The sequence below is a fragment of the Wolffia australiana genome, chromosome 1, assembly GCF_029677425.1.
Source record: "Wolffia australiana isolate 7733 chromosome 1, ASM2967742v1".
Lineage (NCBI taxonomy): Eukaryota > Viridiplantae > Streptophyta > Magnoliopsida > Alismatales > Araceae > Wolffia > Wolffia australiana.
The window spans coordinates 3522883-3545042 of record NC_135835.1 but is presented as its reverse complement, the minus strand read 5'-3'; the positions used below and the strand labels follow the sequence as shown (position 1 = coordinate 3545042).

General features: G+C 41.1%; 3 protein-coding genes across 3 annotated transcripts; all 3 read left to right on the top strand.

Moving 5' to 3' along the window:
* Positions 1 to 23: 23 nt before the first annotated feature.
* On the top strand, positions 24 to 1223 carry LOC144702051 (uncharacterized). Its single transcript, XM_078573922.1, has 4 exons — positions 24 to 207; positions 280 to 400; positions 475 to 845; positions 975 to 1223. The coding sequence occupies exons 1-4, from the start codon at positions 152 to 154 to the stop codon at positions 1108 to 1110; spliced, it is 684 nt and encodes a 227-aa protein (XP_078430048.1). The 5' UTR covers positions 24 to 151; the 3' UTR covers positions 1111 to 1223.
* Positions 975 to 16927, top strand: NRPC1 (nuclear RNA polymerase C1). Its single transcript, XM_078573912.1, has 28 exons — positions 975 to 1111; positions 1421 to 1598; positions 1713 to 1842; positions 6881 to 7030; positions 7161 to 7317; positions 8912 to 9093; positions 9180 to 9289; positions 9388 to 9487; positions 9691 to 9894; positions 9964 to 10112; positions 10182 to 10323; positions 10414 to 10554; positions 10956 to 11144; positions 11380 to 11575; positions 11745 to 11838; positions 12164 to 12398; positions 12498 to 12689; positions 12777 to 12875; positions 12969 to 13172; positions 13258 to 13533; positions 13617 to 13764; positions 14233 to 14384; positions 14463 to 14618; positions 14686 to 14802; positions 14889 to 14962; positions 15558 to 15762; positions 16493 to 16695; positions 16761 to 16927. The coding sequence occupies exons 2-28, from the start codon at positions 1528 to 1530 to the stop codon at positions 16819 to 16821; spliced, it is 4137 nt and encodes a 1378-aa protein (XP_078430038.1). The 5' UTR covers positions 975 to 1111; positions 1421 to 1527; the 3' UTR covers positions 16822 to 16927.
* Positions 16928 to 19113: 2186 nt separating this feature from the next.
* On the top strand, positions 19114 to 22013 carry LOC144702025 (putative protein phosphatase 2C 38). The gene is made up of 4 exons (XM_078573889.1): positions 19114 to 19824; positions 20765 to 21132; positions 21370 to 21606; positions 21706 to 22013. The coding sequence occupies exons 1-4, from the start codon at positions 19503 to 19505 to the stop codon at positions 21943 to 21945; spliced, it is 1167 nt and encodes a 388-aa protein (XP_078430015.1). The 5' UTR covers positions 19114 to 19502; the 3' UTR covers positions 21946 to 22013.
* The last annotated feature ends 147 nt before the right edge of the window (positions 22014 to 22160 follow it).

The window sequence follows — 22160 nt, the reverse complement described above, 5'->3', positions numbered from 1 at the left end:
GCTATATATATTCAAAATTTGAATGTCCACCGCCTTCAACCACCTTCACCTGATCCACCCTTCGCCCTCCGTCACCCGCAATCTCTTCCCCTCTCTCTCTCTCGAGAAACAGAGAGATTGTTTCTTCAGAGATTGCTGAAGCGCGTCTGAGATGTACGCTGCGGAGGGCGGAGGCTACGGCAGAATCCGCGGAAGAGAGAAATGGAGGTTTGATCGTGTTCTTTCTTCCAATTCCAGTTAATCTTCCGAGTTTTCATGAATTGCGCGTGATTTTGACAGAATGGAAGGGAAGGGGGAGGTGGACGGGAAGAAGACGGTGGAGTGTTTGAGAGGAAGGTTGTATGCAGAGAGAGCGGCGTCTAGGTCAGCCAGAGAAGAGGTGGCCGTCCTGAGCAACAAGGTAGCTGGCTCGATCTGAATTTTCTGTTAATTTCCTTAATTATTTCTTCTATTGAATTGGATTTTTTTGCGCAGGTGAGCGTGCTTGAGCGCGCGCTGGCGGTGGAGATTAAAGCCAGGGACAGAGCCGAGAGGCTGCTGAGACGCATTCTGGAGAAGCTAGAATCGACTGAGGTTTTCTCAGGCTATCGGCCGTCGTTTTCTTCTGAGGTTTCTTCTGTGTCTTCGTCCACGAAATGTTCTCCGATTCCGTTGGAGTTCTTGCGCGAGAGAGCCTCCTCGGACGCGGCCTCCGAGGCTGGTTCGACTGTCCGAGGGAATGATCGAGAAGCGAGCCGCGGCTCCATCGGGACATCTTCCCACGCCATTTTAGAAGAAAACCTGCAAATCGAAGCTGCCTCGTACTGCAGCAATGGCGATCCTCAAGCTGCAAAGGAAATCAATCGGTAGGCATCTCCAAATCGAGATTTCTTTCCAGAATTGCTTCCAATTTCTGTCCGTCCTCGATCTTAATCCGCATCAAATAGATCTTCTTCGAGATCTCCGCCTGATTATCTTTTGAGCATCCGAATCAGGGAGGAACCGGAGTCTGCCGATCGGTCTTCTGAGGAAAATCCTCGATCTGAAGGGGGCGATGGTGAGATTGGCGAAGCTCCCGTCCTCTCGGGACGGCGCCGTGATCTTCTTCAAACATCGCGGGGAAGAGGATGAGGTGTATTGTCTAGTCCAATCACATTATTCCACGTGGATTTTCCGACATTTCGGTATTATGTTCATTTAAAACAGTTTATTTAAATGACAAAAATGCTTGTCAGATGCTGCCTATCTAACTACTCATGTATCTATTAACCTAACAAGCAATGAATCTACTTTAGTAAAAGAAGTCTAATATTCATGAATTCATTCGATTTATAATTTTCACTTAACGGGCTGAATGGGCCGTCTCGTCCCTCCGAGGCGTCCTCCGCAAACCGAAGCTCAGACTTGAGCGATCAAATAACTGCGCGCTCTTTGAACACAGGGTTTTGATAGAAAATCTTCGACGATGTTTGGGTCTGAATCTCGCCTCCTTGTTTGGTAAAACCTGGGCTCCTCTCGTCGAGGGGTTTTACGCGGAGGACATCAGAAATGTCGCGTCGCGAGGAAAAACTGAGATTCACGAAGGAACCATTCATTGAGGACGTCGGACCGCGGAAGATGTAAGAATCCCGATATTTTTAATCCTCGCAAGCAGTAGGATGTAATCTTGTAATCTTCTATTATACGCCGATTTCGAATTATCTGGGTTGAGCGATTTCTCTGTGGCTGCGCAGAAGAAGCATTCGATTCAGTACATTTTCTGGGGATGAAATACGGAAATCGGCTGAGGTCCAAGTTTGGAACAATCGGTTCTATGATGTCAATGTCAAGCCAGTTGAACATGGGTTGCTTGATCTTCGAATGGTAGGCTTCTATCTTTCTTATCAGGTTATTCATACGGTATTTTTATCGAGTGCGAGTACTGTCGCAGAAGAATTATATGCAGACTTTAGTGCTTTTTTTATTTAATGTGATTTTATCACAGAGATGGTGTCAGAGAATGATGTAGAATATTGCTCTACGAAAACGAGATCCCGGAATATTGTTCTAAAATCTTGACACTCCGTTTGGTTATAAACCTTTAGATACGAGAAAAAAAGATTTGTTCTTGATCATTGAATTTTCATACCTACACCTTTTCCAAAGTGAAATTAACTCTCGATAAGGATGGATATGTCGATCGAAATTGAGGATCAGTCCAAAACTGATCAATACGGTAGCTACCTTCATTCGATAAAACCGTCTTCTTGCATTTGTAATTTTTTCTCACCTTGAATTCTTCCTTCTTTGTCCATGTCTTGGGATCTCTTATGATGAGTTTCTTTACTTCATGACCGGAACAGCCAAGGGTTGTGTAATTTTTTCTCACCTTGAATTCTTCCTTCTTTGTCCATGTCTTGGGATCTCTTATGATGAGTTTCTTTATTTCATGACCAGAACAGCCAAGGATTATGAAATTTGAGTACCTTTGTCTAACAGTTTGTAAGATCATCTATTCTCTCCATTCTCTGGCCTTAGCTACTCAGTGCTGGTAAGATTGTAGTCGGCAGTACGAATTGTGCCCAGTAGTCATCATTACAGTTTGAGTACCTTTGTCTAACAGTTTGTAAGATCATCTATTCTCTCCATTCTCTGGCCTTAGCTACTCAGTGCTGGTAAGATTGTAATCGGCAGTACGAATTGTGCCCAGTAGTCATCATTACAGTTGCTCCGTTTGTATAAATCTTATTATGATTGTATTTACTACTCCGTTTAACTTCTTGAAATGCCCTCTATGAAATTTGGTGGGGCATCATTTTATGGTCATTGAAGCTGCAATATTCCCTGGAGCTCGTGTGCCCAACTTTCTCTCAGATTAATTTTTCATGATCAACTATAAAAGCTGATGACTCCAGCTAAAGGATATCATACGTATTTCGGCAAATTGTGCCCAACGGTTGTGCAGAGATGCTGTGCCTCAATTCTCTTCTAATATCTCATTTTAAGGACAAATCATGATTTTGAAATTGTTTTCTTTAGGATGAGGAACATTTATCAATCACATTTAGTCACCCTGAGTTTCTCATGGCAAAGGTGACTTTATAGTAAATATATTTTTGAGCCCACGAACGTGCGATATTACATCCTTCGATAGTTGATTTTTTTGAAGAAAGATAAAGTAGATCGCACAAAATGGGTGACCCTCCTGATGTGATAAATAAATATGATCATTAAGTTCAGATAAGGCTAAAGAGCTGCCCCACTCCTTGGCTGCAAACCCTTAAGCCATGTGGAGGCATGACTGGCCACTGCTTGCCCATCTCTGCTTCCATTTTGTTGAACATGACTTCATTCCTTTTTTTTTTAACAATATTTTCTAGAGCACCATGAAGGTTTGACCATGCCCCTCTCCCCCCACTAGGGCACTCCCCTTTACAGAGACCCAGAAGGCCTCCTTTGAGGAGACCTCTGCCCCTGTGATTGGCTGGTCGGGCCACAAGACTAGAGCGAGGAATGATTCGATGAAGAGATTAGCACAATCTTCCTCATCGCTTGTGCACATAGCATACTATGCTGAGGCTTCTGGGAGCTACCTTTTCTGGACAAGCTTTGTGACTAGTCTTAATTGAACAAGCAGCCAACAGAAGAACCTCAACTTAAAGGGAATCTTCTGTCTACAAATGGTGCGCCATGTGCAGATAATCCTCAGTTCTTCCTCTTTGTGTCTGCGGTTGAGCCTTGCATAAGCATCTCAGAGAGAGAAGGATGTGCTTTTCCATCCCCACCCATCATGTGTCCCTCTTAGTGACATAGGTGGATTAAGTTCTGCTACATCGTCAAATATTCCTCTACTCTCTTGGTTGGACAGGATGTTGACCAAGCATGGATTCAACGTACCTCCCCAGGACTCCCAAGCTGTGGAATGAGCGGCCTGTGCAAGGAAGACCATACACAGGAATTTTATCTGTAGTGTACCCAGAGCTGGCCTTGTGTCCAGCCAAATCAAAATGCTGTGTCGCCCACACCACCCCAGTTTGGCTTTGAAGAATTCCCAGACACAAGGAAACACCTGCCTCAGTCCCTGCCAGAACGTAGACCGGAGTTGTACAATGTTCCCAGTCCAGGAAATACAGAGATGTCTTTCAGAACTTGTTTAGCCATATCTGTATCTGGTCCCACGACCTTGAGCTTTTTCATAGGAATCTTCTCATCATACCCTTCAGGCGCTTGCCGACCCTACCGATAATTTCAGCCGAGAGTACGTGTGGTAGCAGCACGGATCGTCAACACCTCGATAGCACTCTGGTTTACCAGCCCTCTAACTTCTGTGCTAGATTGTCCAGTACTGGTTTCCAATCCGCGGTCTTGATAGGACCCCTGACAATGGCAGACCCAAATATTTCATGGGTGGTAACCCAAAGCCGATAAAGACTGACTTGGCGCAGTTAATGTGTAATCCCAAACAAGCTGCAAACAGGTCCAGCAGTGTGAATATATTCTTGGACTCCTTTGAACTCTACAAGAAAAATGTCGTATCATCTGCATATTGTTGTCGAGGGATACCCGCTGGGAATCTTGGGGTCCAGAATCCATCGAGTAGGTCATTAGAACAAGCCCCTTATGGCAAGGGCATCCACAGCCAAGACAAAGAGAAGCAGTGCTAGAGTGCATCCCAATCTGACCCCTAGTTTCCGCTGAATCTACTACTCTTCGGGTGGCCATTCTCCAATTCAGAAAAAGAGTGGGACATAACACATTTTTAGTCCACCTCATTGATTCTGCTGGAATTCCTCGATGCTACAAAGATGCCTATAGGAAATCCCAGTCAAGGCAGTCCTGTACCTTTGTAAAATCCACCTTTCACATAAACATTTCTACTGTCAGCTAAGATTTATCCTTTCCTATTTTGTCCTTCCTATGTTTTGTTATGTTTTTTCCTATTTCGTAATTTCCCTTTATAGACTACTGAGCCAACTAATGCCCCAATATTTGTAAACAAGAATCTGGTATTTAGACCTGAAAGAGTTTATGGAAATGTTGTTGTTGTTCAATACATGAGTTCTCCGTAGGGTTTCTCACGGAGAATAAGCTTGTTGGTGAGGAACTGGAGACTCCGGCCCATAAGCTCACATTTACCTTTGCTCTTTTCCACGCTGTCACAATTTCTGTTGCGACAACTGCGCTATCAACCTGGTGTCGTCCTGGAATAAAGGCATTTATGTCCTTTGATAATACCGAGGCCCTTTGGTTCCTTGTCACATTTTGACCATATTTATTGATGCTTTGGTTCTCTATTAATTTACATCTCTGATCATCGTAACCTTCAATTTCTGAAATTCATTCCAAAGCCGATCAACCTTCAAAGGGCATCTGCCATATCCTATCCCAGATTTTGAATCCATATATTTTTCACTTATACTTCATGTTAACTCCAAGCCTGTTACATTATACAACTCAAACAGTGGCTATGAGGAGATTTAACACCTTTTATCACTACTTTCATAAACCTCCATAAGTTTCTATGCGTGTAGAAAGAAGAAGAAAGCAGACTGAACAAAAATATCCACAGGAAAACTGATGCCACTAAGTACTAATGTAGTTAATTTTCGCAATGTATTTCCCTGCCACACAGTATCGTTCCAAGATAGATTGCAAACAATTTAAGAAAAAGTGTGCTTTAAATGCTGCAATAGTTCTCATAATTGATACCAATTCGGGTCTGTTGCTGTTCACAAACAAGAAAGAAATGGAATGAGGAAGGATGAACGAAATACAGATGAGTCGGTCAGTCTGGAGCCTTGTCCATACTGCTCGCAGGTGTCTCCTTTGCGCCAGCCCTCAGCCGCAGTAGCCTGATTGGGAATAACCAATGTTCTGGAAAAGAATTCGCTTCTTCTCCCTGCTCCCTGTTATTTATAGTATCCCGTCACATGTACCATTATTCCTCATGTGTGATCTGATCCAATGTCTTTTATTGGTGCGTCTTTGATATGCTCTTGAAAAGAACATATCAAAAGCCTGTATCCTCATCTGTGTCTCTCAGTTTAGTGAAATCTTCCTAAAGCTTCAACAAAAACAATTGGCTCTGTCCTTTACCCGAGATTATATATAACCTTCTCATTAGTTAGTCTCCTGTGATTAACATCCCGACAAGATTTATCGCCACTTTGGCTTTAGGAGTAATGACAGTAGGGACAGTATTTCTTCTGGGATACATATTTATCTCTACAATGTTTATCCCCCCTCCTCATCCACCTCCTCCCACCCTCTCCCCCCCTTCTTGTGGAACACTGCCGTTGTCTTTGCCCAGCGCAGTATATTGCCAGGGGAAAGCGTTCCCCCGATAATACACATCAAGGTTTGTGCATACTACCAATGATTGTTTCTGATTTTCTTTGGTCATTACTGATTGATCTGGATGCCTAATCTAATAAGTCAACACAATCGATCAAAAGATATTGATCATTGATTTGATCGTCTTTGGTCCTTACTGATCGACGTCTGTTTAGCTCGATCGGATCTCGGTGATCCCATCTGACCTCTGTGATTTGTGATTGGATTGCTGAACCCCGATAGTAGATAATTTGGATGGACTTGAGGTCTGACTTCTATTGTTCTTTTACTGATTTCAAAAGGATACAACGGACCCAGTGGACTGCAGTTATTTTTATGTTATGTTTGTTACAAGTGCTAATTTTTGCAATATTTTGTTTTCCTCTCGTGACTGTTCGCCGTGACTTTTTCCTCTCTTGTCGGAATCAGAAGTTTATATTTTCTGGTCGATTGGTTTGTTCCTCCTTTTGGTACTTCTATTTCTGCAATTTTTATCCCCTCATATTTATCGCCAGCTTATATTTGTGTACAAGTTTCATGACTGGACTGAATTTCTTTGAGATTATTTATCGTCTTCTTATTTCTTCAGGGACCGGGGAGCAAAATGGGCTTTTGCGCCACTTGCCACGGGAGTTTCACTGATTGTCCTGGCCACTTTGGCTTTTTGAAGCTCACTCTTCCTGTTTTCAACATTGGCTACTTCAGCGCTATTTTAAATATCCTGAAGTGCATTTGCAAGGTATGAGATTAATTTGTGCTCTAGTTTCCCATGGTGTGGGGTTCTAAAGGAATCAAATAAAGTTATTAAATCCTTTTTCTCATTTCTTGTTCTAGAACGTTGTTGCTGATCATTGAAGTTGTCTCAATAGTCTTGTGCTAGGATACTTCTTCCAGAAAAGGAACGGAAAGAGTATTTAAAGAGGATGAGGAATCCTCGAGCAGATGTCACTCAAAAGAATGCATACGTGAAGGCAATCAGGAACAAGTGTAAACCTTCTCGGTGCGTGCGGTGTGGCTTTGTTAATGGTTGACTCTCAACTTTGTCATCATTTTTCTTTGTAGTTTTGTCTGTTTTGTCTTTCAGGATCAAACTTAACTTATCAAAAAAAGGGATCAAACTTATCATTTGGATGCATTAGTAACTTGAAGTAGGGAGAGAATGAGCAGTATCATGCTGATGTTAATTTATTTGCCTATTATTTCTGTGATATGTTGAGGACCTCTGGAATGCCATGCATATTGTTTTTGAAGAAAAAGAGGGAAGACCACCTGAAATCAGTTATCGACCCAAAGTTAATAATATGTGTGAAAAATACATGACTGACCATCCTGATCCCTGCTCCCTCCTTCACTTCCTACTAAACCAGTAGGAAATACTATTCTCCACATCATGCAGTACCGAGTACAGCAACACCGCCCTTCCCTTAAACACCACCTCATTGGGGTGCAGCCATAACGCCTAGAGCACCATGAGGAGCCTTCCCCACCCCAAGTGTATGCATCCAACACCCTTCCTCTCCCCCTTCCCCTTGCAGAGCGAGCTCCAGCATGCCTCCTCAGATGTCACATCCAACCCAATGAGCTTCTGCAAACTCCAAATTGTATACACAAAAGAATACTGAAAAAAAATGAGAGCAGTCTTCCTCCCCTTGTGCGCACATGGGGAACAATGCTGATGTGTCTGGGATCATGTGCATTTGCAGCCATCCAAAAATCTGCACCTTTATTTTTCCTTATGCTCCCATGAACATTGACTGGTACTCTTGTAAACCTCCCATGCTGAAGTAGATGCCCCCTCCATGGAGAAGGCTTCTTCCTCTGAGCCTTCCATGAAGAAGGTGGTGTCATCTGCATACTGAAGTAATGGAATTCCTGTCGAATGCCCTGCATTTATCTCAGCTGGAGATCGCTCCCTCAATTCATTTTGGGAACCATGTGGTTCTCTTATTATAGACATTATGGTTTTCCATCTCTGAGAGCTACAAAGATGCAGGCTATCATCTTATTTTATTATTTTTTAAAAATAAAATTTGATTTAATTATTAACCAGGTTATCCCTCAACGAGTCTTTGTATCTGGTAAGACTTGGAATAATTTATCGGATGAACACCCCATCTGGCGATTTTAATTGGGAAAGAGGAGTTTGAGGTCTTCTGTGTCTGAACTATTTTGTTCTAACTTAGCTGATCGAACTCCTACTGTGAGAGAGACTTGGATGTGAGATCTATTTTGTATATCTGCCGAAATAAAACCAACAGATATCCAACAAAAAAGCATCTACTATGGATTGAGAACGTGAATCTGAATGTGAAGTCAGGCGAAACCCCAGTTGTACAGATGAAGCATTGAACCATCATCATTGTTCATTCTTCTGCATAGTAGATACTTTGACTTCAAAAGTCGTTTGCAGTGTATACACCTTTATTTTCCTTACTTTTTTATGACAAACTCCAGCTGCGCTTAGAATAATGATGCTAGCATATAAACAATATTCATTCGGTTATTTTTGCTTGGTGTCAATATTTTTGGGGACCTTGTACTGTCTTGTTATTTTTCACTGAAAAAACTGTCCTTTTTGAACACAGAGGTTTCATTAAAAGATTGCCTCTTTTGAATGCAGGTGTTGTAAAAAAGGGGCAGTCTTCATTAGGTATTATACAAGATTTCACTAAAGTCCACGATGACAGTCTGCAAGAATTCCATTCAGCATTGTCTCACATTAAGGATAAGGAGCGTTTCCGCAAGACCCATGTCCTTAGTCCTGACAAAAGTCTCTCTCTTTTCAAAAAAATGATTGATGAGGTTGGGGTTCTTGTACCGACAACTAACGGCTTGATATTATTACGATTTGTCTGTCTTGTCTTGTTAATTTGATCTTTCTGTCTCAGGACTGTGAATTGCTTTATCTTAGAGATAGGCCAGAGAAGCTTATAGTCACCGACATAGCAGTGCCACCTGTGGCTCTTCGGCCTTCCGTTTTTATGGATTTAAAGTCAAGGTAGAGTGGTGTATGTGATATTATGATCCTTACATGCGCTGGTGTACTTCATTATTCAGAGATTTGATTAGTTAAAATTGCTTATTGACTTCTTGCAGTAACGAAGATAGCATTACAAATATGCTAAGGAACATAATCAACACGAATTCCATTCTTCGCGAGGATCTTGAGAGTTCAGCCCCTGCATTCAAGTGTTTGGTTCGATCTTCCTTGGCATTTTCTTTCTTCTTTAATCACCTCTTCGACAGGCCTGTTGACCCGTTTTGCTTTTATTTTCCGTTGTAATACTAAAGTTTCAAGTTATTGATCGTTTTATTAAATGTTTTGTTGCCTTTGTTCAGAAATGGAGGAGGTCATATTTAGCCCGGTTTCAGTGATTCGTTGATTTTTTCTTTTCCCAGGATTGTTGGGCAGTTCTACAGGCGCAGGTGGCTGAGTACATAAATAGTGAAGCTCCTGGAGTTGTCAGTGATTCGAAGAACCGAGGTTTCGTTCAACGTCTCAAAGGAAAGCAGGGGCGATTCCGTGGAAATCTATCGGGAAAGCGTGTTGAGTTCACGGGGAGGACCGTTATTTCTCCAGATCCTAATTTGAAAATCACAGAGGTTATCCCTTGAAAGAATAAGCTTTAATTTTTTTTCACTTTCCCCTCAAAATTTCTGTTAATGTTGTAGGTAGCTATTCCCATCTTGATGGCACACATTCTTACATACCCGGAACGAGTTTCTCAGCATAACATTGAGAAGTTGCGGCAATGTGTTAGGAATGGCCCCAGCAAATATCCGGGAGCAAATTTCGTCACTCACCCCGATGGCACAAGGCTGTAAGTACGAAACTCATTTACCTCTGATATTTAATGTGTAATTCTGAACATTTTGAATCCGTATTGCAGGCATCTGAAGTATGTTGAAAAGAAAAACGTTGCGAATGAGCTTAAAAATGGATATATTGTAGACCGGCATTTGGAGGACGGGGATGTAGTTCTTTTTAACAGGCAACCAAGTTTGCATCGAATGTCGATCATGTCTCACAGGGTATTTTCTCACGTGTTTATTTTTACTCGGCTGTTTTTTCCAATCGCCCTTAAGCTGAAGCATTGAGTCTGATATTACGTGACTGTACAGGCACGGATAATGCCTTGGAGAACGCTGAGATTCAATGAGTCGGTTTGCAATCCATATAATGCTGATTTTGATGGAGATGAAATGAATCTGCATGTACCACAAACGGAAGAAGCTCGTACTGAAGCGCTTATGCTGATGGGGGTAACACTTTCTTAAACTTTTCACAAAATATTTTTTTGTTTCTTTGGATGTGTTGCTGTTAATAATGGTGAAAGGTATTGGAGGTCTCCAATATATTCGTTTAAAGTGTTTTTACAGAATTATATCCTGAACTTTCCAATGAATAAAAATAGACTTTATCTTTGCTCTTGGGACAACGACGCAGGCAGGGAAGTTATAATTGGGTCATCGAGAATATCTGGAAGCTCCCTCTAACCATGGGTAGACCCCTGCTTAATTATTAAAATGAACTCGACATTTAATGTAGATGGCAAATTATCTAATGAAGTTGGAACAAAGGAAGAATTGATTTGCTTTATTGAACATGTTCTTCAGAAGTTTGTTTAATAACTTTCTTACCTTGGCAACTGGTCTTTCCATAGGTGCAAAATAACTTGTGCACCCCGAAGAACGGCGAAATCTTGGTTGCCTCCACCCAGGATTTTCTGACGTCGTCATTTCTTATCACCAGGAAGGATACTTTTTACGACAGGGCTTCATTCTCTCAGATGTGCTCTTACATGGGTGATGGCATGGAATCAATTGATTTGCCCACACCATCCATCCTTAAGGTATCCAATTTCGACAAGAACTTCTTTTAGTACTTCGAATTTTTTATTATATTGATTAATTAATTGAAAAATGCTTCTTAGTTCCGATAGAAATTAATCATACGCTTTGGGTGTTGAGTGATGGTATTTAAATAACAAGTTCTACATAGATTTTGGTCAATGCATGTCATTTAATTTAGCTCCAATCATTACTGATTTCTGCTATTTATTATTTTTACATTTTCTTTTTACTCAGCCTATTGAACTTTGGACTGGTAAGCAATTATTCAGCGTGCTTATACGACCCAGCGCAAACACAAGGGTCTTTCTAAACCTCACCCTGAAGGAAAGGATGTACAGCAAATCGGGAGAAACAATGTGCCCTAATGATGGGTTTGTCTGCTTCCGGAACAGTGAGCTCATATCTGGGCAAGTAGGCAAGGTGACTTTAGGTGAGCGTTTAATTTTTAAGTACTTTTCTGTCGAGACCCTCAAGCTTCAAACCAACTTTTTTGGACTACTTTGTTTTCGTGTTTCTTTTGGATTACTGGTTCATTATTGCACATAAAACTTATTTATTACAGGTTCATCATAATGTTTCTCATGCCTAATAAATTTCAGGCAATGGCAACAAGGATGGAATTTTTTCTGTGCTTATTCGGGACTATAATTCTCATGCAGCGGCAGTTTGCATGAACCGTCTCGCTAAATTGAGGTATTTTTCAACTCATTTATTTTAAACTACACTCCGTCATCTAGGGACATTACATAACATACGACTGATGGCATCAATTTTTGTCAGATAGAGCCATCGCTAATTGTATATATTTTCTGATTTCCGTACTCTTGATTCTGTATGTTTCTTAGGTGAGAACCATTTATCAAGATAAACAATATGCGGAGAAAATCTCACCATTTAACCTTGAATGCATCATTGCTTTGATATTTCCCCGTAAAATGGGTGCATTTTTGGGGTGATTCGTCGCCAAGAGTCAATACGGTTTAAACGTCGTCAAGAGACTTATTAATGCTCTTTGTAGTGCCCGTTGGATTGGAAATCATGGTTTTTCAATCGGAATAGATGACGTTCAACCTGGTGAAAGCCTTATTCAGAAGAAAAAGAAGACCATCGATAAAGGATATGAGTTATGCGATGAGTTTATATGCTTGTACAACAAAGGCAAACTCCCTTTGCAGTCTGGCTGTAATGCAGCAGAAACCCTTGAGGCCGAGATTTCAAAAGAGTTGAATGATATACGAGAAGCTACTGGTAAAGTATGTGAAAGTACTTCATTCTTTTGTGTTCTACTTTGATTAATTGGTTTACAGTCTGCACGATAGTTTTCAAATATTATTTTTCTTTATTTTATGTAGGTGTGTATGGAAGAACTTCACTGGAGGAACAGTCCTCTAATTATGTCACAGTGTGGATCTAAAGGTTCCTCAATAAATATTAGTCAGATGATCGCTTGTGTGGGGCAGCAATCTGTTGGTGGCAAGCGTGCGCCTAACGGTTTCATTAATCGGAGCTTACCACATTTTCATAGAAATTCAAAAACACCCGCTGTAAATACCTGAATTCACCCAAATACCACCGTTTTCAAATATCAGTACTCTAGTAACATGATGGATGACATCTACACTTCATTATAGGCTAAAGGATTTGTTGCGAATTCCTTTTACACTGGCTTGTCTGCAACGGAGTTCTTCTTCCACACGATGGGTGGCCGTGAAGGTCTTGTGGACACTGCAGTACGTGCTTCTTTTTTTTTGAACTTCAATCATTATATTTTCGGGATAACCGCACATTAATGTTGTTTTCACGGGGGCATCAATTTCATCCAGGTTAAAACTGCAGAGACGGGGTACATGTCTCGCAGACTGATGAAGGCTCTGGAAGATTTATCAAACCATTATGATCACACAGTTCGTAGTGCCAGTGGTGGAATTGTGCAGTTTGTTTACGGTGATGATGCCATGGACCCAGCAAAGATGGAAGGAGATGACGGAAAACCATTAAATCTGAATCAATTATTCAGTAAAATTATGGTTTTTCCCTAAACTACTCTTATTTCAAATAGTTATAATCAGTATCCAAAATTAGAAAACTAACCATTTACAATTTTATTCTCAGGCTACTTGCCCGTCCGTCTCTCACAAAACCCTCTCTCCGTCGGAGATACGTCAAATTGTTGACGAGAGGCTCTTGCAACCTGATATGTGCACCGATAGTGCTTCATCCGACGGGTTTAAGAGATTGTTAAAAGATTTTCTTGAGAAGGCAATCTCTTCTCTGAAGAAAACGAGGGGAGCTCTACAACTGGATGAAAATATCATCGGGGATGAAAACTCTTGTCCTCTCGAGCTTGTGGCAGCGAAGATTTCTGGCATTTCTCCCAGACAGCTAGAGGTATAATAAAGATTTTTTTTTTGTAAAGGCCATGTTGGTTGAATCTTTTGATCTCTTTTATTATCTGATGGCGGCATTTTCAGGTTTTTCTGGAAACCTGCATAAGTCGTTATCGTTCAAAGAAGGTGGAGCCTGGGGCGGCCGTCGGCGCCATTGGAGCTCAAAGCATTGGAGAACCAGGAACTCAAATGACCTTGAAGACTTTCCACTTTGCGGGAGTCGCCAGCATGAGTAAGTCTCCTCCCTTGATTCACTCCTTGACCTGTTTACTCTTTCATTCTTTAGTCCTAGGGTTGGCTGACGATGGCGAACTCTTCATTGTCATCATCATAAGTTAGTCATCCACTGATGGGTTGGACGAATGATGATAATAATGAAGAAATCGCAATGGACAGTTTAATGAATACGACGCGACAATGAAATTCGTTATTGTCATCGTCGGCTTATTTTTATCATTGCTGCTGAACTCTTAAAAAAAATTTGACGCCGACCAAGGGCTTGCGGTCGATGACAAATTCATCATCCCGTCCCAAAATTTCATTGTCATTGCTGTCATCCATGTTGCGCTTGGACGAATGATGATGCCTACTTCGATATCGTCCTTTCGTCTTTTTTTCCTCTTCATTGTCATTGCTGACGCTAAACCCTATTCTGTACCAAGATGAAGCCCAGAAAGTAATGTAAGTTTATTTTATGCAGATGTCACTCTCGGCGTTCCTCGGATCAAGGAGATCATTAACGGGGCGAAGAACATCAAAACTCCCATCATCACCGCGGCCCTTGTATGCGACGACGATGAAAAGTCTGCACAGATAGTGAAAGGCCGCATTGAGAAGACGCTCCTCGGAGAGGTTGGGTCGTTTGTGTTGACTTATTGTTCTCATCTAAGGTTGACTGGCCTCTCGTTTGACTTTTTGTTGTTAACGCAGGTGGCCAAGTCTATAAAAATTGTGCTGAAGTCTAGTCAGCCATACATCGTCGTGGTTCTTGACGCAGAGCGGATTGAGGCGTTGCACATGAGGATTTCCTCGTATTCTGTGCAGCAGTCCATTGTGGATCATCCCAAGTTGAAGCTAAAGCACGAGGTTCGAGTTATTTTTCTCTCTCATCATTTTTATTATTATTTTAATTATTTTATTTTCCGTTCCACAGCATATCAAGACGACTACTGCTTTCAAGTTGAGGATTTATCCTCCTCTCACGGACAGAAATAATGTTCAATTTGAGCTACACACTGTGAGAGCATTGCTTCCGGCTGTTATCGTCAAGGTAGCGGGAGGGAGGGAGGATGTAACGATTTTTGTATATATATTTAAGGGGAGTTTAAATGGTTTTTTCTTCCTCGTAAATTTCAGGGCATTCATACCGTTCAGCGCGCTATCATCAACAGGGAAAACAAAACCAACAAATTAAAGCTGCTCGTGGAAGGGTCAGTTCGTCATATTGCTTTAGACTATTAGATGAGCTGAGAAAGTAAAAAAGTGACCGATTTTCAAGAAATAAATTGATCAACTGCTCTAGAAAGAAGATACTGGAAAGATAAGAAAAAATATGCAACTATATTTGCGCTTGATTTGTTTAAAACTAATTTCTCTTTAGTTTATTTCGAGCATTGACAAGATTTCAGGAGAGGACACAATTTTAGAAAAACTAAGATCAACGGGCGTAGTTGTCTTGTCTTGAGACAAAACAAGATACTGGAAAGACAACAATAAAATATTGGAATTATATTCCAATAATTTATTGGAATTATATTCCTCTTTAAAACTGATTCTCTTTAGTTTTACTTAGAGCATCGACAAGATTTTAGGAGAGTACGCAATTCTAGGAAAACTAAGACCAACGGAAGAAGTTGTCTTGAAACAAAACAAGATACTGGAAAGACAACAAGAAAAAATTGGAATCATATTCCTCCCGAAATTGTTCAATATTGACTTTATTTCAGTTTTATTTCGAGCATCGACAGAGAGAAAGGAGAACAAAAAGGCAATTGCATTAAATACCTTACCAATTGAGTTTTGCAGGACGAATCTGCTGGCCGTGATGGGGACGCCAGGAGTGGAGGGGAAGAACACGACGAGCAATCACGTTATGGAAGTTTTCCACACTCTGGGGATCGAAGCGGCGAGGAAGTGCATCATCGATGAGATCAACTACACGATGAAGAGCCATTCCATGAAGATCGACATCCGGCATATGATGCTGTTGGCTGATGTCATGACCTTCAAGGTAAAACCTGTCTTTTGACCCGTTTTGAATCTTAGTATGATCATGTCATTCTATTTTTCTGTGATGCCCTTGAGAATGGTCGACTTTTCTGAGAAGGCTTGACTTTCTTGAAAATCGAACTTACTATTCTTGAGAATAGTTGACCTTCTTGAGAAATATCGATTTTCTTGACAAGAAGACGACTTTTTAGAAATGCCAATTTTCTTCACAATTGTTGACTTTATTGAGAATGGTCGACTTTTGTGAGAATAGTTGACTTTCTTGTGAAGTCTTGACGTTCTTGAAGATGGCTTACTATTCTTAGTAAGGCTTGATTTTCTTGAAGATGGTTTACTTTTCTTGAGAATAGTTGACTTTCTTGTGAAGTCTTGACGTTCTTGAAGATGGCTTACTATTCTTAGTAAGGCTTGATTTTCTTGAAGATGGTTTACTTTTCTTGAGAATAGTCGACTTGCTTGAGAGGTCAATTATCTGGAAAAGGTTGACTGTCTTTAGAAAAAGGCCACTTTTTTGAAATTTCAATTTTGTTGAAAATGGTTGGCTTTCTCGAGGAGGATCGATTTTCTTAATAAAATTGACTTTCTTGAGCTTGAGATTGGTAGATTCTCTTGAAAAGGGTTGACTTTATTGAGAAAGATTGATTCTTTTTACGAGGGTTGACTTTCACTAGAATTGTTAACTTTTTGATTTTCTTGAGCTGACTCGATGTTGAATTGTGGTGTCTGGGCAGGGAGAGGTTTTGGGGATCACCCGATTCGGGATCACGAAGATGAAGGACAGCGTGCTGATGTTGGCATCGTTCGAGAAGACGGCGGATCACCTGTTCAACGCATCGGTCAACGGGAGGGAAGACCAAATAGAAGGGGTCAGCGAGTGTATCATCATGGGCATCCCAATGCCGGCGGGCACGGGAATTCTGAAAGTCAGACAGAGGTAAGTTGACCAAAGTCAACCCTTTTCTAGAAAGTCAACTCTCTGATGTTTGACTATGGTCGCAGGGTTGACCATCTTCCGGAGCTCAAGTACGAGCCCGACCCGATCCTCTCTTCATATGATTAGTGAGTTTCGGCGCCTGTTTTTTTTTTCTAATCTGTATGTCTGTTCTGTTCTGTTTATTGTCCGTGATTCTTTTTAATGGCAATTAATTATAGTTTTATTGATCGAAGAGTGTTTTCCACTTTCTTGAAATTAGACGACTCTAAGTATTCGAATTTTTATGAGATGCTTGTCATTTCCGAGTGAATGTCATTTATTTCTCAGATATTCAAACTTGTGCGCATCCTAAAATATTAATTTGAGATAGCGAATGATAGAAACGTAAGAGAGACGAGGAATGAAAGACAGGCAATCAAAGAGAGGATAGAGTGATTGAGAGAGAGCGTGTGTCAGAGAGATGGAGAGGGTTAGACAAAGCGGGTCAGTGAGACGGAGAGAGAGAGATAGACAAAGAGGGTCAGTGAGATGGAGAGAGAGATAGACAAAGAGATAAACAGAGATGGAGAGATAGAGAGAGAGAGAGAGAAAGGGGTTCAAAGAGATGGGGAGAGAGAGATAAAGAGGGTCGCAGAGATGGAGAGAGAGATGGACAAACAGGGTCAGAGAGATGGAGAAAGAGATAGACAGAGAGGGTCACAGAGATGGAGAGAGATAGACAGAGGATCAGAGAGATGGAGAGGCAGAGATAGACAAAGAGGTCAGAGAGATGGAGAGAGAGATAGACAAAGCGGTTGAGAGAGAGAGAGAGAGAGAGATAAAGAGGGTCAAAGAGATGGAGAGAGACAGAGACAGGGAGAGAGAGAGAGGGAACAGAGAAAGCGAAAGAGAGGGGACGGAGAGGGAGAGATTAAAAGAAAGAGATAGACACAGACCAGAGAGAGAGAGACAGGCAAGAAAAGAAAGAGAGATAGAGAGAGACAGACAGACCCAGAAAGAGACAGAAAAGGAGAGATAAGGGATAGAGAGAGACATAGAGACCCAGAGAGAGAGAGAGAGACAGAAAAAGAAAGAGAGAGACACAGACCAAGAGAGAGAGACAGAAAAAGAAAGAGAGACATACAGACCAAGAGAGAGAGAGAAAAAAAGAAAGAGAGAGACATACAGACCAAGAGAGAGAGACAGAAAAAGAAAGAGAGAGACATGCAGACCAAGAGAGAAACAGACATCAAAAGAAAGAGAGATAGAGTGACACATAGGGACCCAGAGAGAAACTCAGAAAAATAACGATAGAGATAGAGTGACACAAAGGGGCCCAGAGAGAAACTCAGAAAAATAACGATAGAGATAGAGACATAGACCAGAGAGCGAGACGGACAGACAAAGAAAGAGGAAGATGGAGAAAGACATGCAGACCGAGAGAGGGATGACATATTGATACATAGATTGATGGATAGACAAACGGATAGATTGATAGACACATAGAAGGATACTTAGAAAGATACATAGAGAGATTCATAGATAAATAGATAGATAGCCAGACAGGCAGGTAGATAGATACATAGATAAGTATTCAGGTAGATAGGTCGCTAGACAGACAGATGGATACATAGATGGATAGGTAGAAAGATAGATAGACAGATAGCCAGACAGACAGACAAATAGATAGATAGATACATAGCCAGATAGACAGACAAATATATAGGTAGATAGATATATAGATAGATACATAGCCAGACAGACAGACAAAGGAAAACATGAACAGACATACAAATAGAGAGATACATACATAGCCAGACAGACTGACAAATGGATACATGAATATACATAAAAATAGATAGATAGATAGATAGTCAGACAGACTGACAAATGGATACATGAATATACATACAAATAGATAGATAGATACATGGTCAGACAGACAGACAAAGGAAAACATGAACAGACATACAAATAGATAGATAGATTGATAAGATATACAAATGGATAGATAGATACATAACCAGACAGACAGACACATGGATAAATGAACATACATACAAATAGATAGATAGATTGATTGATAAGATATACAAATAGATAGATAGATAAATAGATAGAAAGAAAAATGAAAAGAAAGAGAGATAGAGAGATACACAAACCGAAAAAGAAAGAGAGATAGAGAGAGACATACAGACCGAGAGAGGGACGATAGATAGATACATAGATAGACAGACAGAGATAGATACATGTATAGATATACAAATAGATAGAAAGACATATGCATAGATGCGTAGATAGATACTAAGAAACATAGATGGACGGAGACTGACAAAGAAAGAGAGAGATTGGAAGTTGACAGCACACGGTTGACTGGCATTGCCGGTGAAAGGTGACGGTGGATCCTCGATTATTTTACTATTTCCGGGACGGGGTTGAAAATCAAACGCGGAGAAGCCGTCGAGGTGCGCCGAAGGTATACGACTTCTCTTCAATCCCCATTTCAACTCCTGCGGCGAGAAACCATCGGCCCCAAGAAGAATCGAAGAAGAAGAAGCAGAAGAATCGAAGAAGAATCGAAGAAGAATCGAAGAAGAAGAAGAAGAAGAAGAATCGAAGAAGAAGAAGAATTGAAGAAGAATCGAAGAAGAAGAAGAAGAATTGAAGAAGAATCGAAGAAGAAGAAGAATCGAAGAAGAAATCATCGAGGGAAAACCCACATTCAAGATCGTTCCTTTTTCTACTTTACTGTCTTCATCTCCTTCCCCTGATTGATACCCGATTAGGGTTTGCGAAGAAGTTCGAGTTGGGGGAATGTGAAAGAGGCCATGTCCATCTCCGAGGGCCTGTTGAAGATCGTTCGGCCGTGCTTTCGACCGAATTCTGGCTGGGACGCGGATGACGACTCCCAGTCCTGCAGCGCCGGCCGGGTTGACGGGTTGCTGTGGTATAAGGATCTAGGGCGTCATCCGGCGGGGGATTTCTCCATGGCCGTGATGCAGGCGAACAATCTGCTCGAAGATCAGTGCCAGATCGAGTCGTTCGCGGCCGGGGGTGGCTCGCTTGGCACCTTCGTTGGTGTTTATGACGGCCATGGCGGCCCTGAGACGGCTCGATTTGTCAACGAACATCTCTTCCACTTTCTCCAGAGTACGGATCTTTTTCCCCTCTTTTCCAATTTTGATTCTCTTTTCGTTCTTTTTTGGGTTTCTCTTGCTCGTTCCTGGATCGGTAGCATGAGTTTTTTTGTCTGGAAAATGCTGTTCTTGTGCTCTCTTGATGTCTTACGTTCTCTTTTTGTTTTTGTATTGATCGTTTCTCTCGTGGTTCTTTTGGGTTTTTCTTCCTGGTTCCTGAATTAGTTAGATAGATTATTGATTTTATATCGAAGGGTTCTTCTTGCATTCGATGGCCCCTCTCCCTGTTGATGTGCTATATTTAACAAGAAAGCTTGTTAGATTTTGCCTAATCAAGGAACCAATATTTCTCTTTTAATTAGATTGTTTCTCTTTTCTACTTTTGATACTCTTTTCATTGTTATTCTGATCGTTTTTCTCTTTATTCTTTGGGTTTTCCTTTCTAATTCCTCTGATCTCTCTCTAATCCTAATCTGCTAGACACAAAAAGCCAGTTAGATTGTTCACATTCGTGGAACCAAGATTCCCATTTTAAGAGTATTGCTTTACCGGGGAATTCGTTTCATCCGTTCCCTCTTACACATTTTGTACTCTTTTCGTTGTTATTCCGATCGTTTCTCCCGTTATTATTTTTTTGATTGTGCAAACCCGTTATTCTTAAAATTAAAATCTTGGTTCCACGGATTTGCACTATGAAACTGGCTTTTTTTACTTTTTTCATTGTTCTTCATTCCTGAATGAGGAACACGAATATTTATCATGCAATCCCTCTTCATCTCTCCCTCCTGATCTGCCAAATTGATCCTGCAAAATCATAGAACCAGGATTTCTGTTCAAATAAAGGCAGATTGCTTCACTATAATTTGCAGAAGTTGCGGCCAATTCATGCTAATTTTTAAACAGAAGTTGCGGCTTCTCGGTCATACATTCTGATCTTTTTCCTTTATTTGCAGAATATTTAACCGAAGGAAAGGGTATGTCAGGGGAGATTATTAGAAAGGCGTACTTAGCCACGGAAGAAGAGTTCATTTCGCAGGTTCAGAAGCTTTGGCTCAAAAAACCCAACATGGCCTCAGTCGGTTCTTGTTGCTTGGTGAGCATTGTTTGTGGGGGAATTCTTTATATTGCCAATGCTGGAGATTCCCGCGCAGTTCTTGGTGTATCCGACATAGGATTCAAAGAAATCACGGCCGTTCAAATGTCATCAGAACACAACGCGGCCGTTGATTCGGTGAGGGAGGAGCTTCGATTGATGCACCCTGATGATCCCCATATTGTTCTATTGAAACATAATGTCTGGCGCGTGAAGGGCATCATACAGGTGAAATCTCCCTGCCCTACTTCTGAATACCCTTCCGTTCTTTAGCACTAAATCATGTTTTGGAATTTCATGTTTTAAAGTTCGTTCTTGTAGGTTACCACGATCTCGTTATGGAATTTCACTGCTTAGAAGTTTAAATGAAAATATTTTTTGAAAATTTTCCTGCCATGTAAAATCTCATGTAGAATTTCACAACAGAAAGAAAAAATCGAAGACTCTAACTTTTGTTGCTTGTAGATTTCCAGGTCAATTGGTGATGCATATTTAAAAAAGGCAGAGTTCAACCGAGAGCCTCTTCCTGCCCGATTCCGAGTGGCTAAGACCTTTCACAAACCGATACTCAGCGCTGAGCCCTGCATTACAAGTCACAAACTCTCTCCCCAAGACCAGTTTCTAATTCTGGCCTCAGATGGATTGTGGGAACATCTGACCAACCAGGAGGCCGTTGAGATCGTCCACAGCAGCCCAAGAAACGTGAGCAAAAAATAAAATAGTAAAAAAAAAAGACAATTTTTTTTGAAATGGGTAAAAAAAATGGTCTTCTTAATTTGTTGAATCATGATTCTTTTTCAGGGGATTGCAAGGAGGCTTGTAAAGGCAGCCCTCCAGGAAGCCGCAAAGAAGAGGGAGATGAGGTACTCGGATCTGAAGAAGATCGACCGTGGTGTTCGTAGACACTTCCACGACGATATTACGGTCGTTGTTTTATTTTTTGACAACAATTCAACTGGTAAGAGGCTTTCAAGCAACCCCCGGGTCTCAATCAGAGGCGGAATTGACATCCCCTTGGCTCCATCTCGTGAAAAATTCTAGGCCAAGATTTTGTCCCCTAATCCCAGAGTCGAATCAATTATCCCCTCTATAAAATGTTTATTTGGTTTCATCTATTCCTTGAAAGTTGATGGTTGAGTCAGTTTTTAACAAACAAACAAAGAATTGACTATCCATCCCTTCAGGATTTTGTCACCAAATCCCAAAGTCGCACTTAATCATATCCCATTTTATCAATTTATCGATTTCTGGAAAGC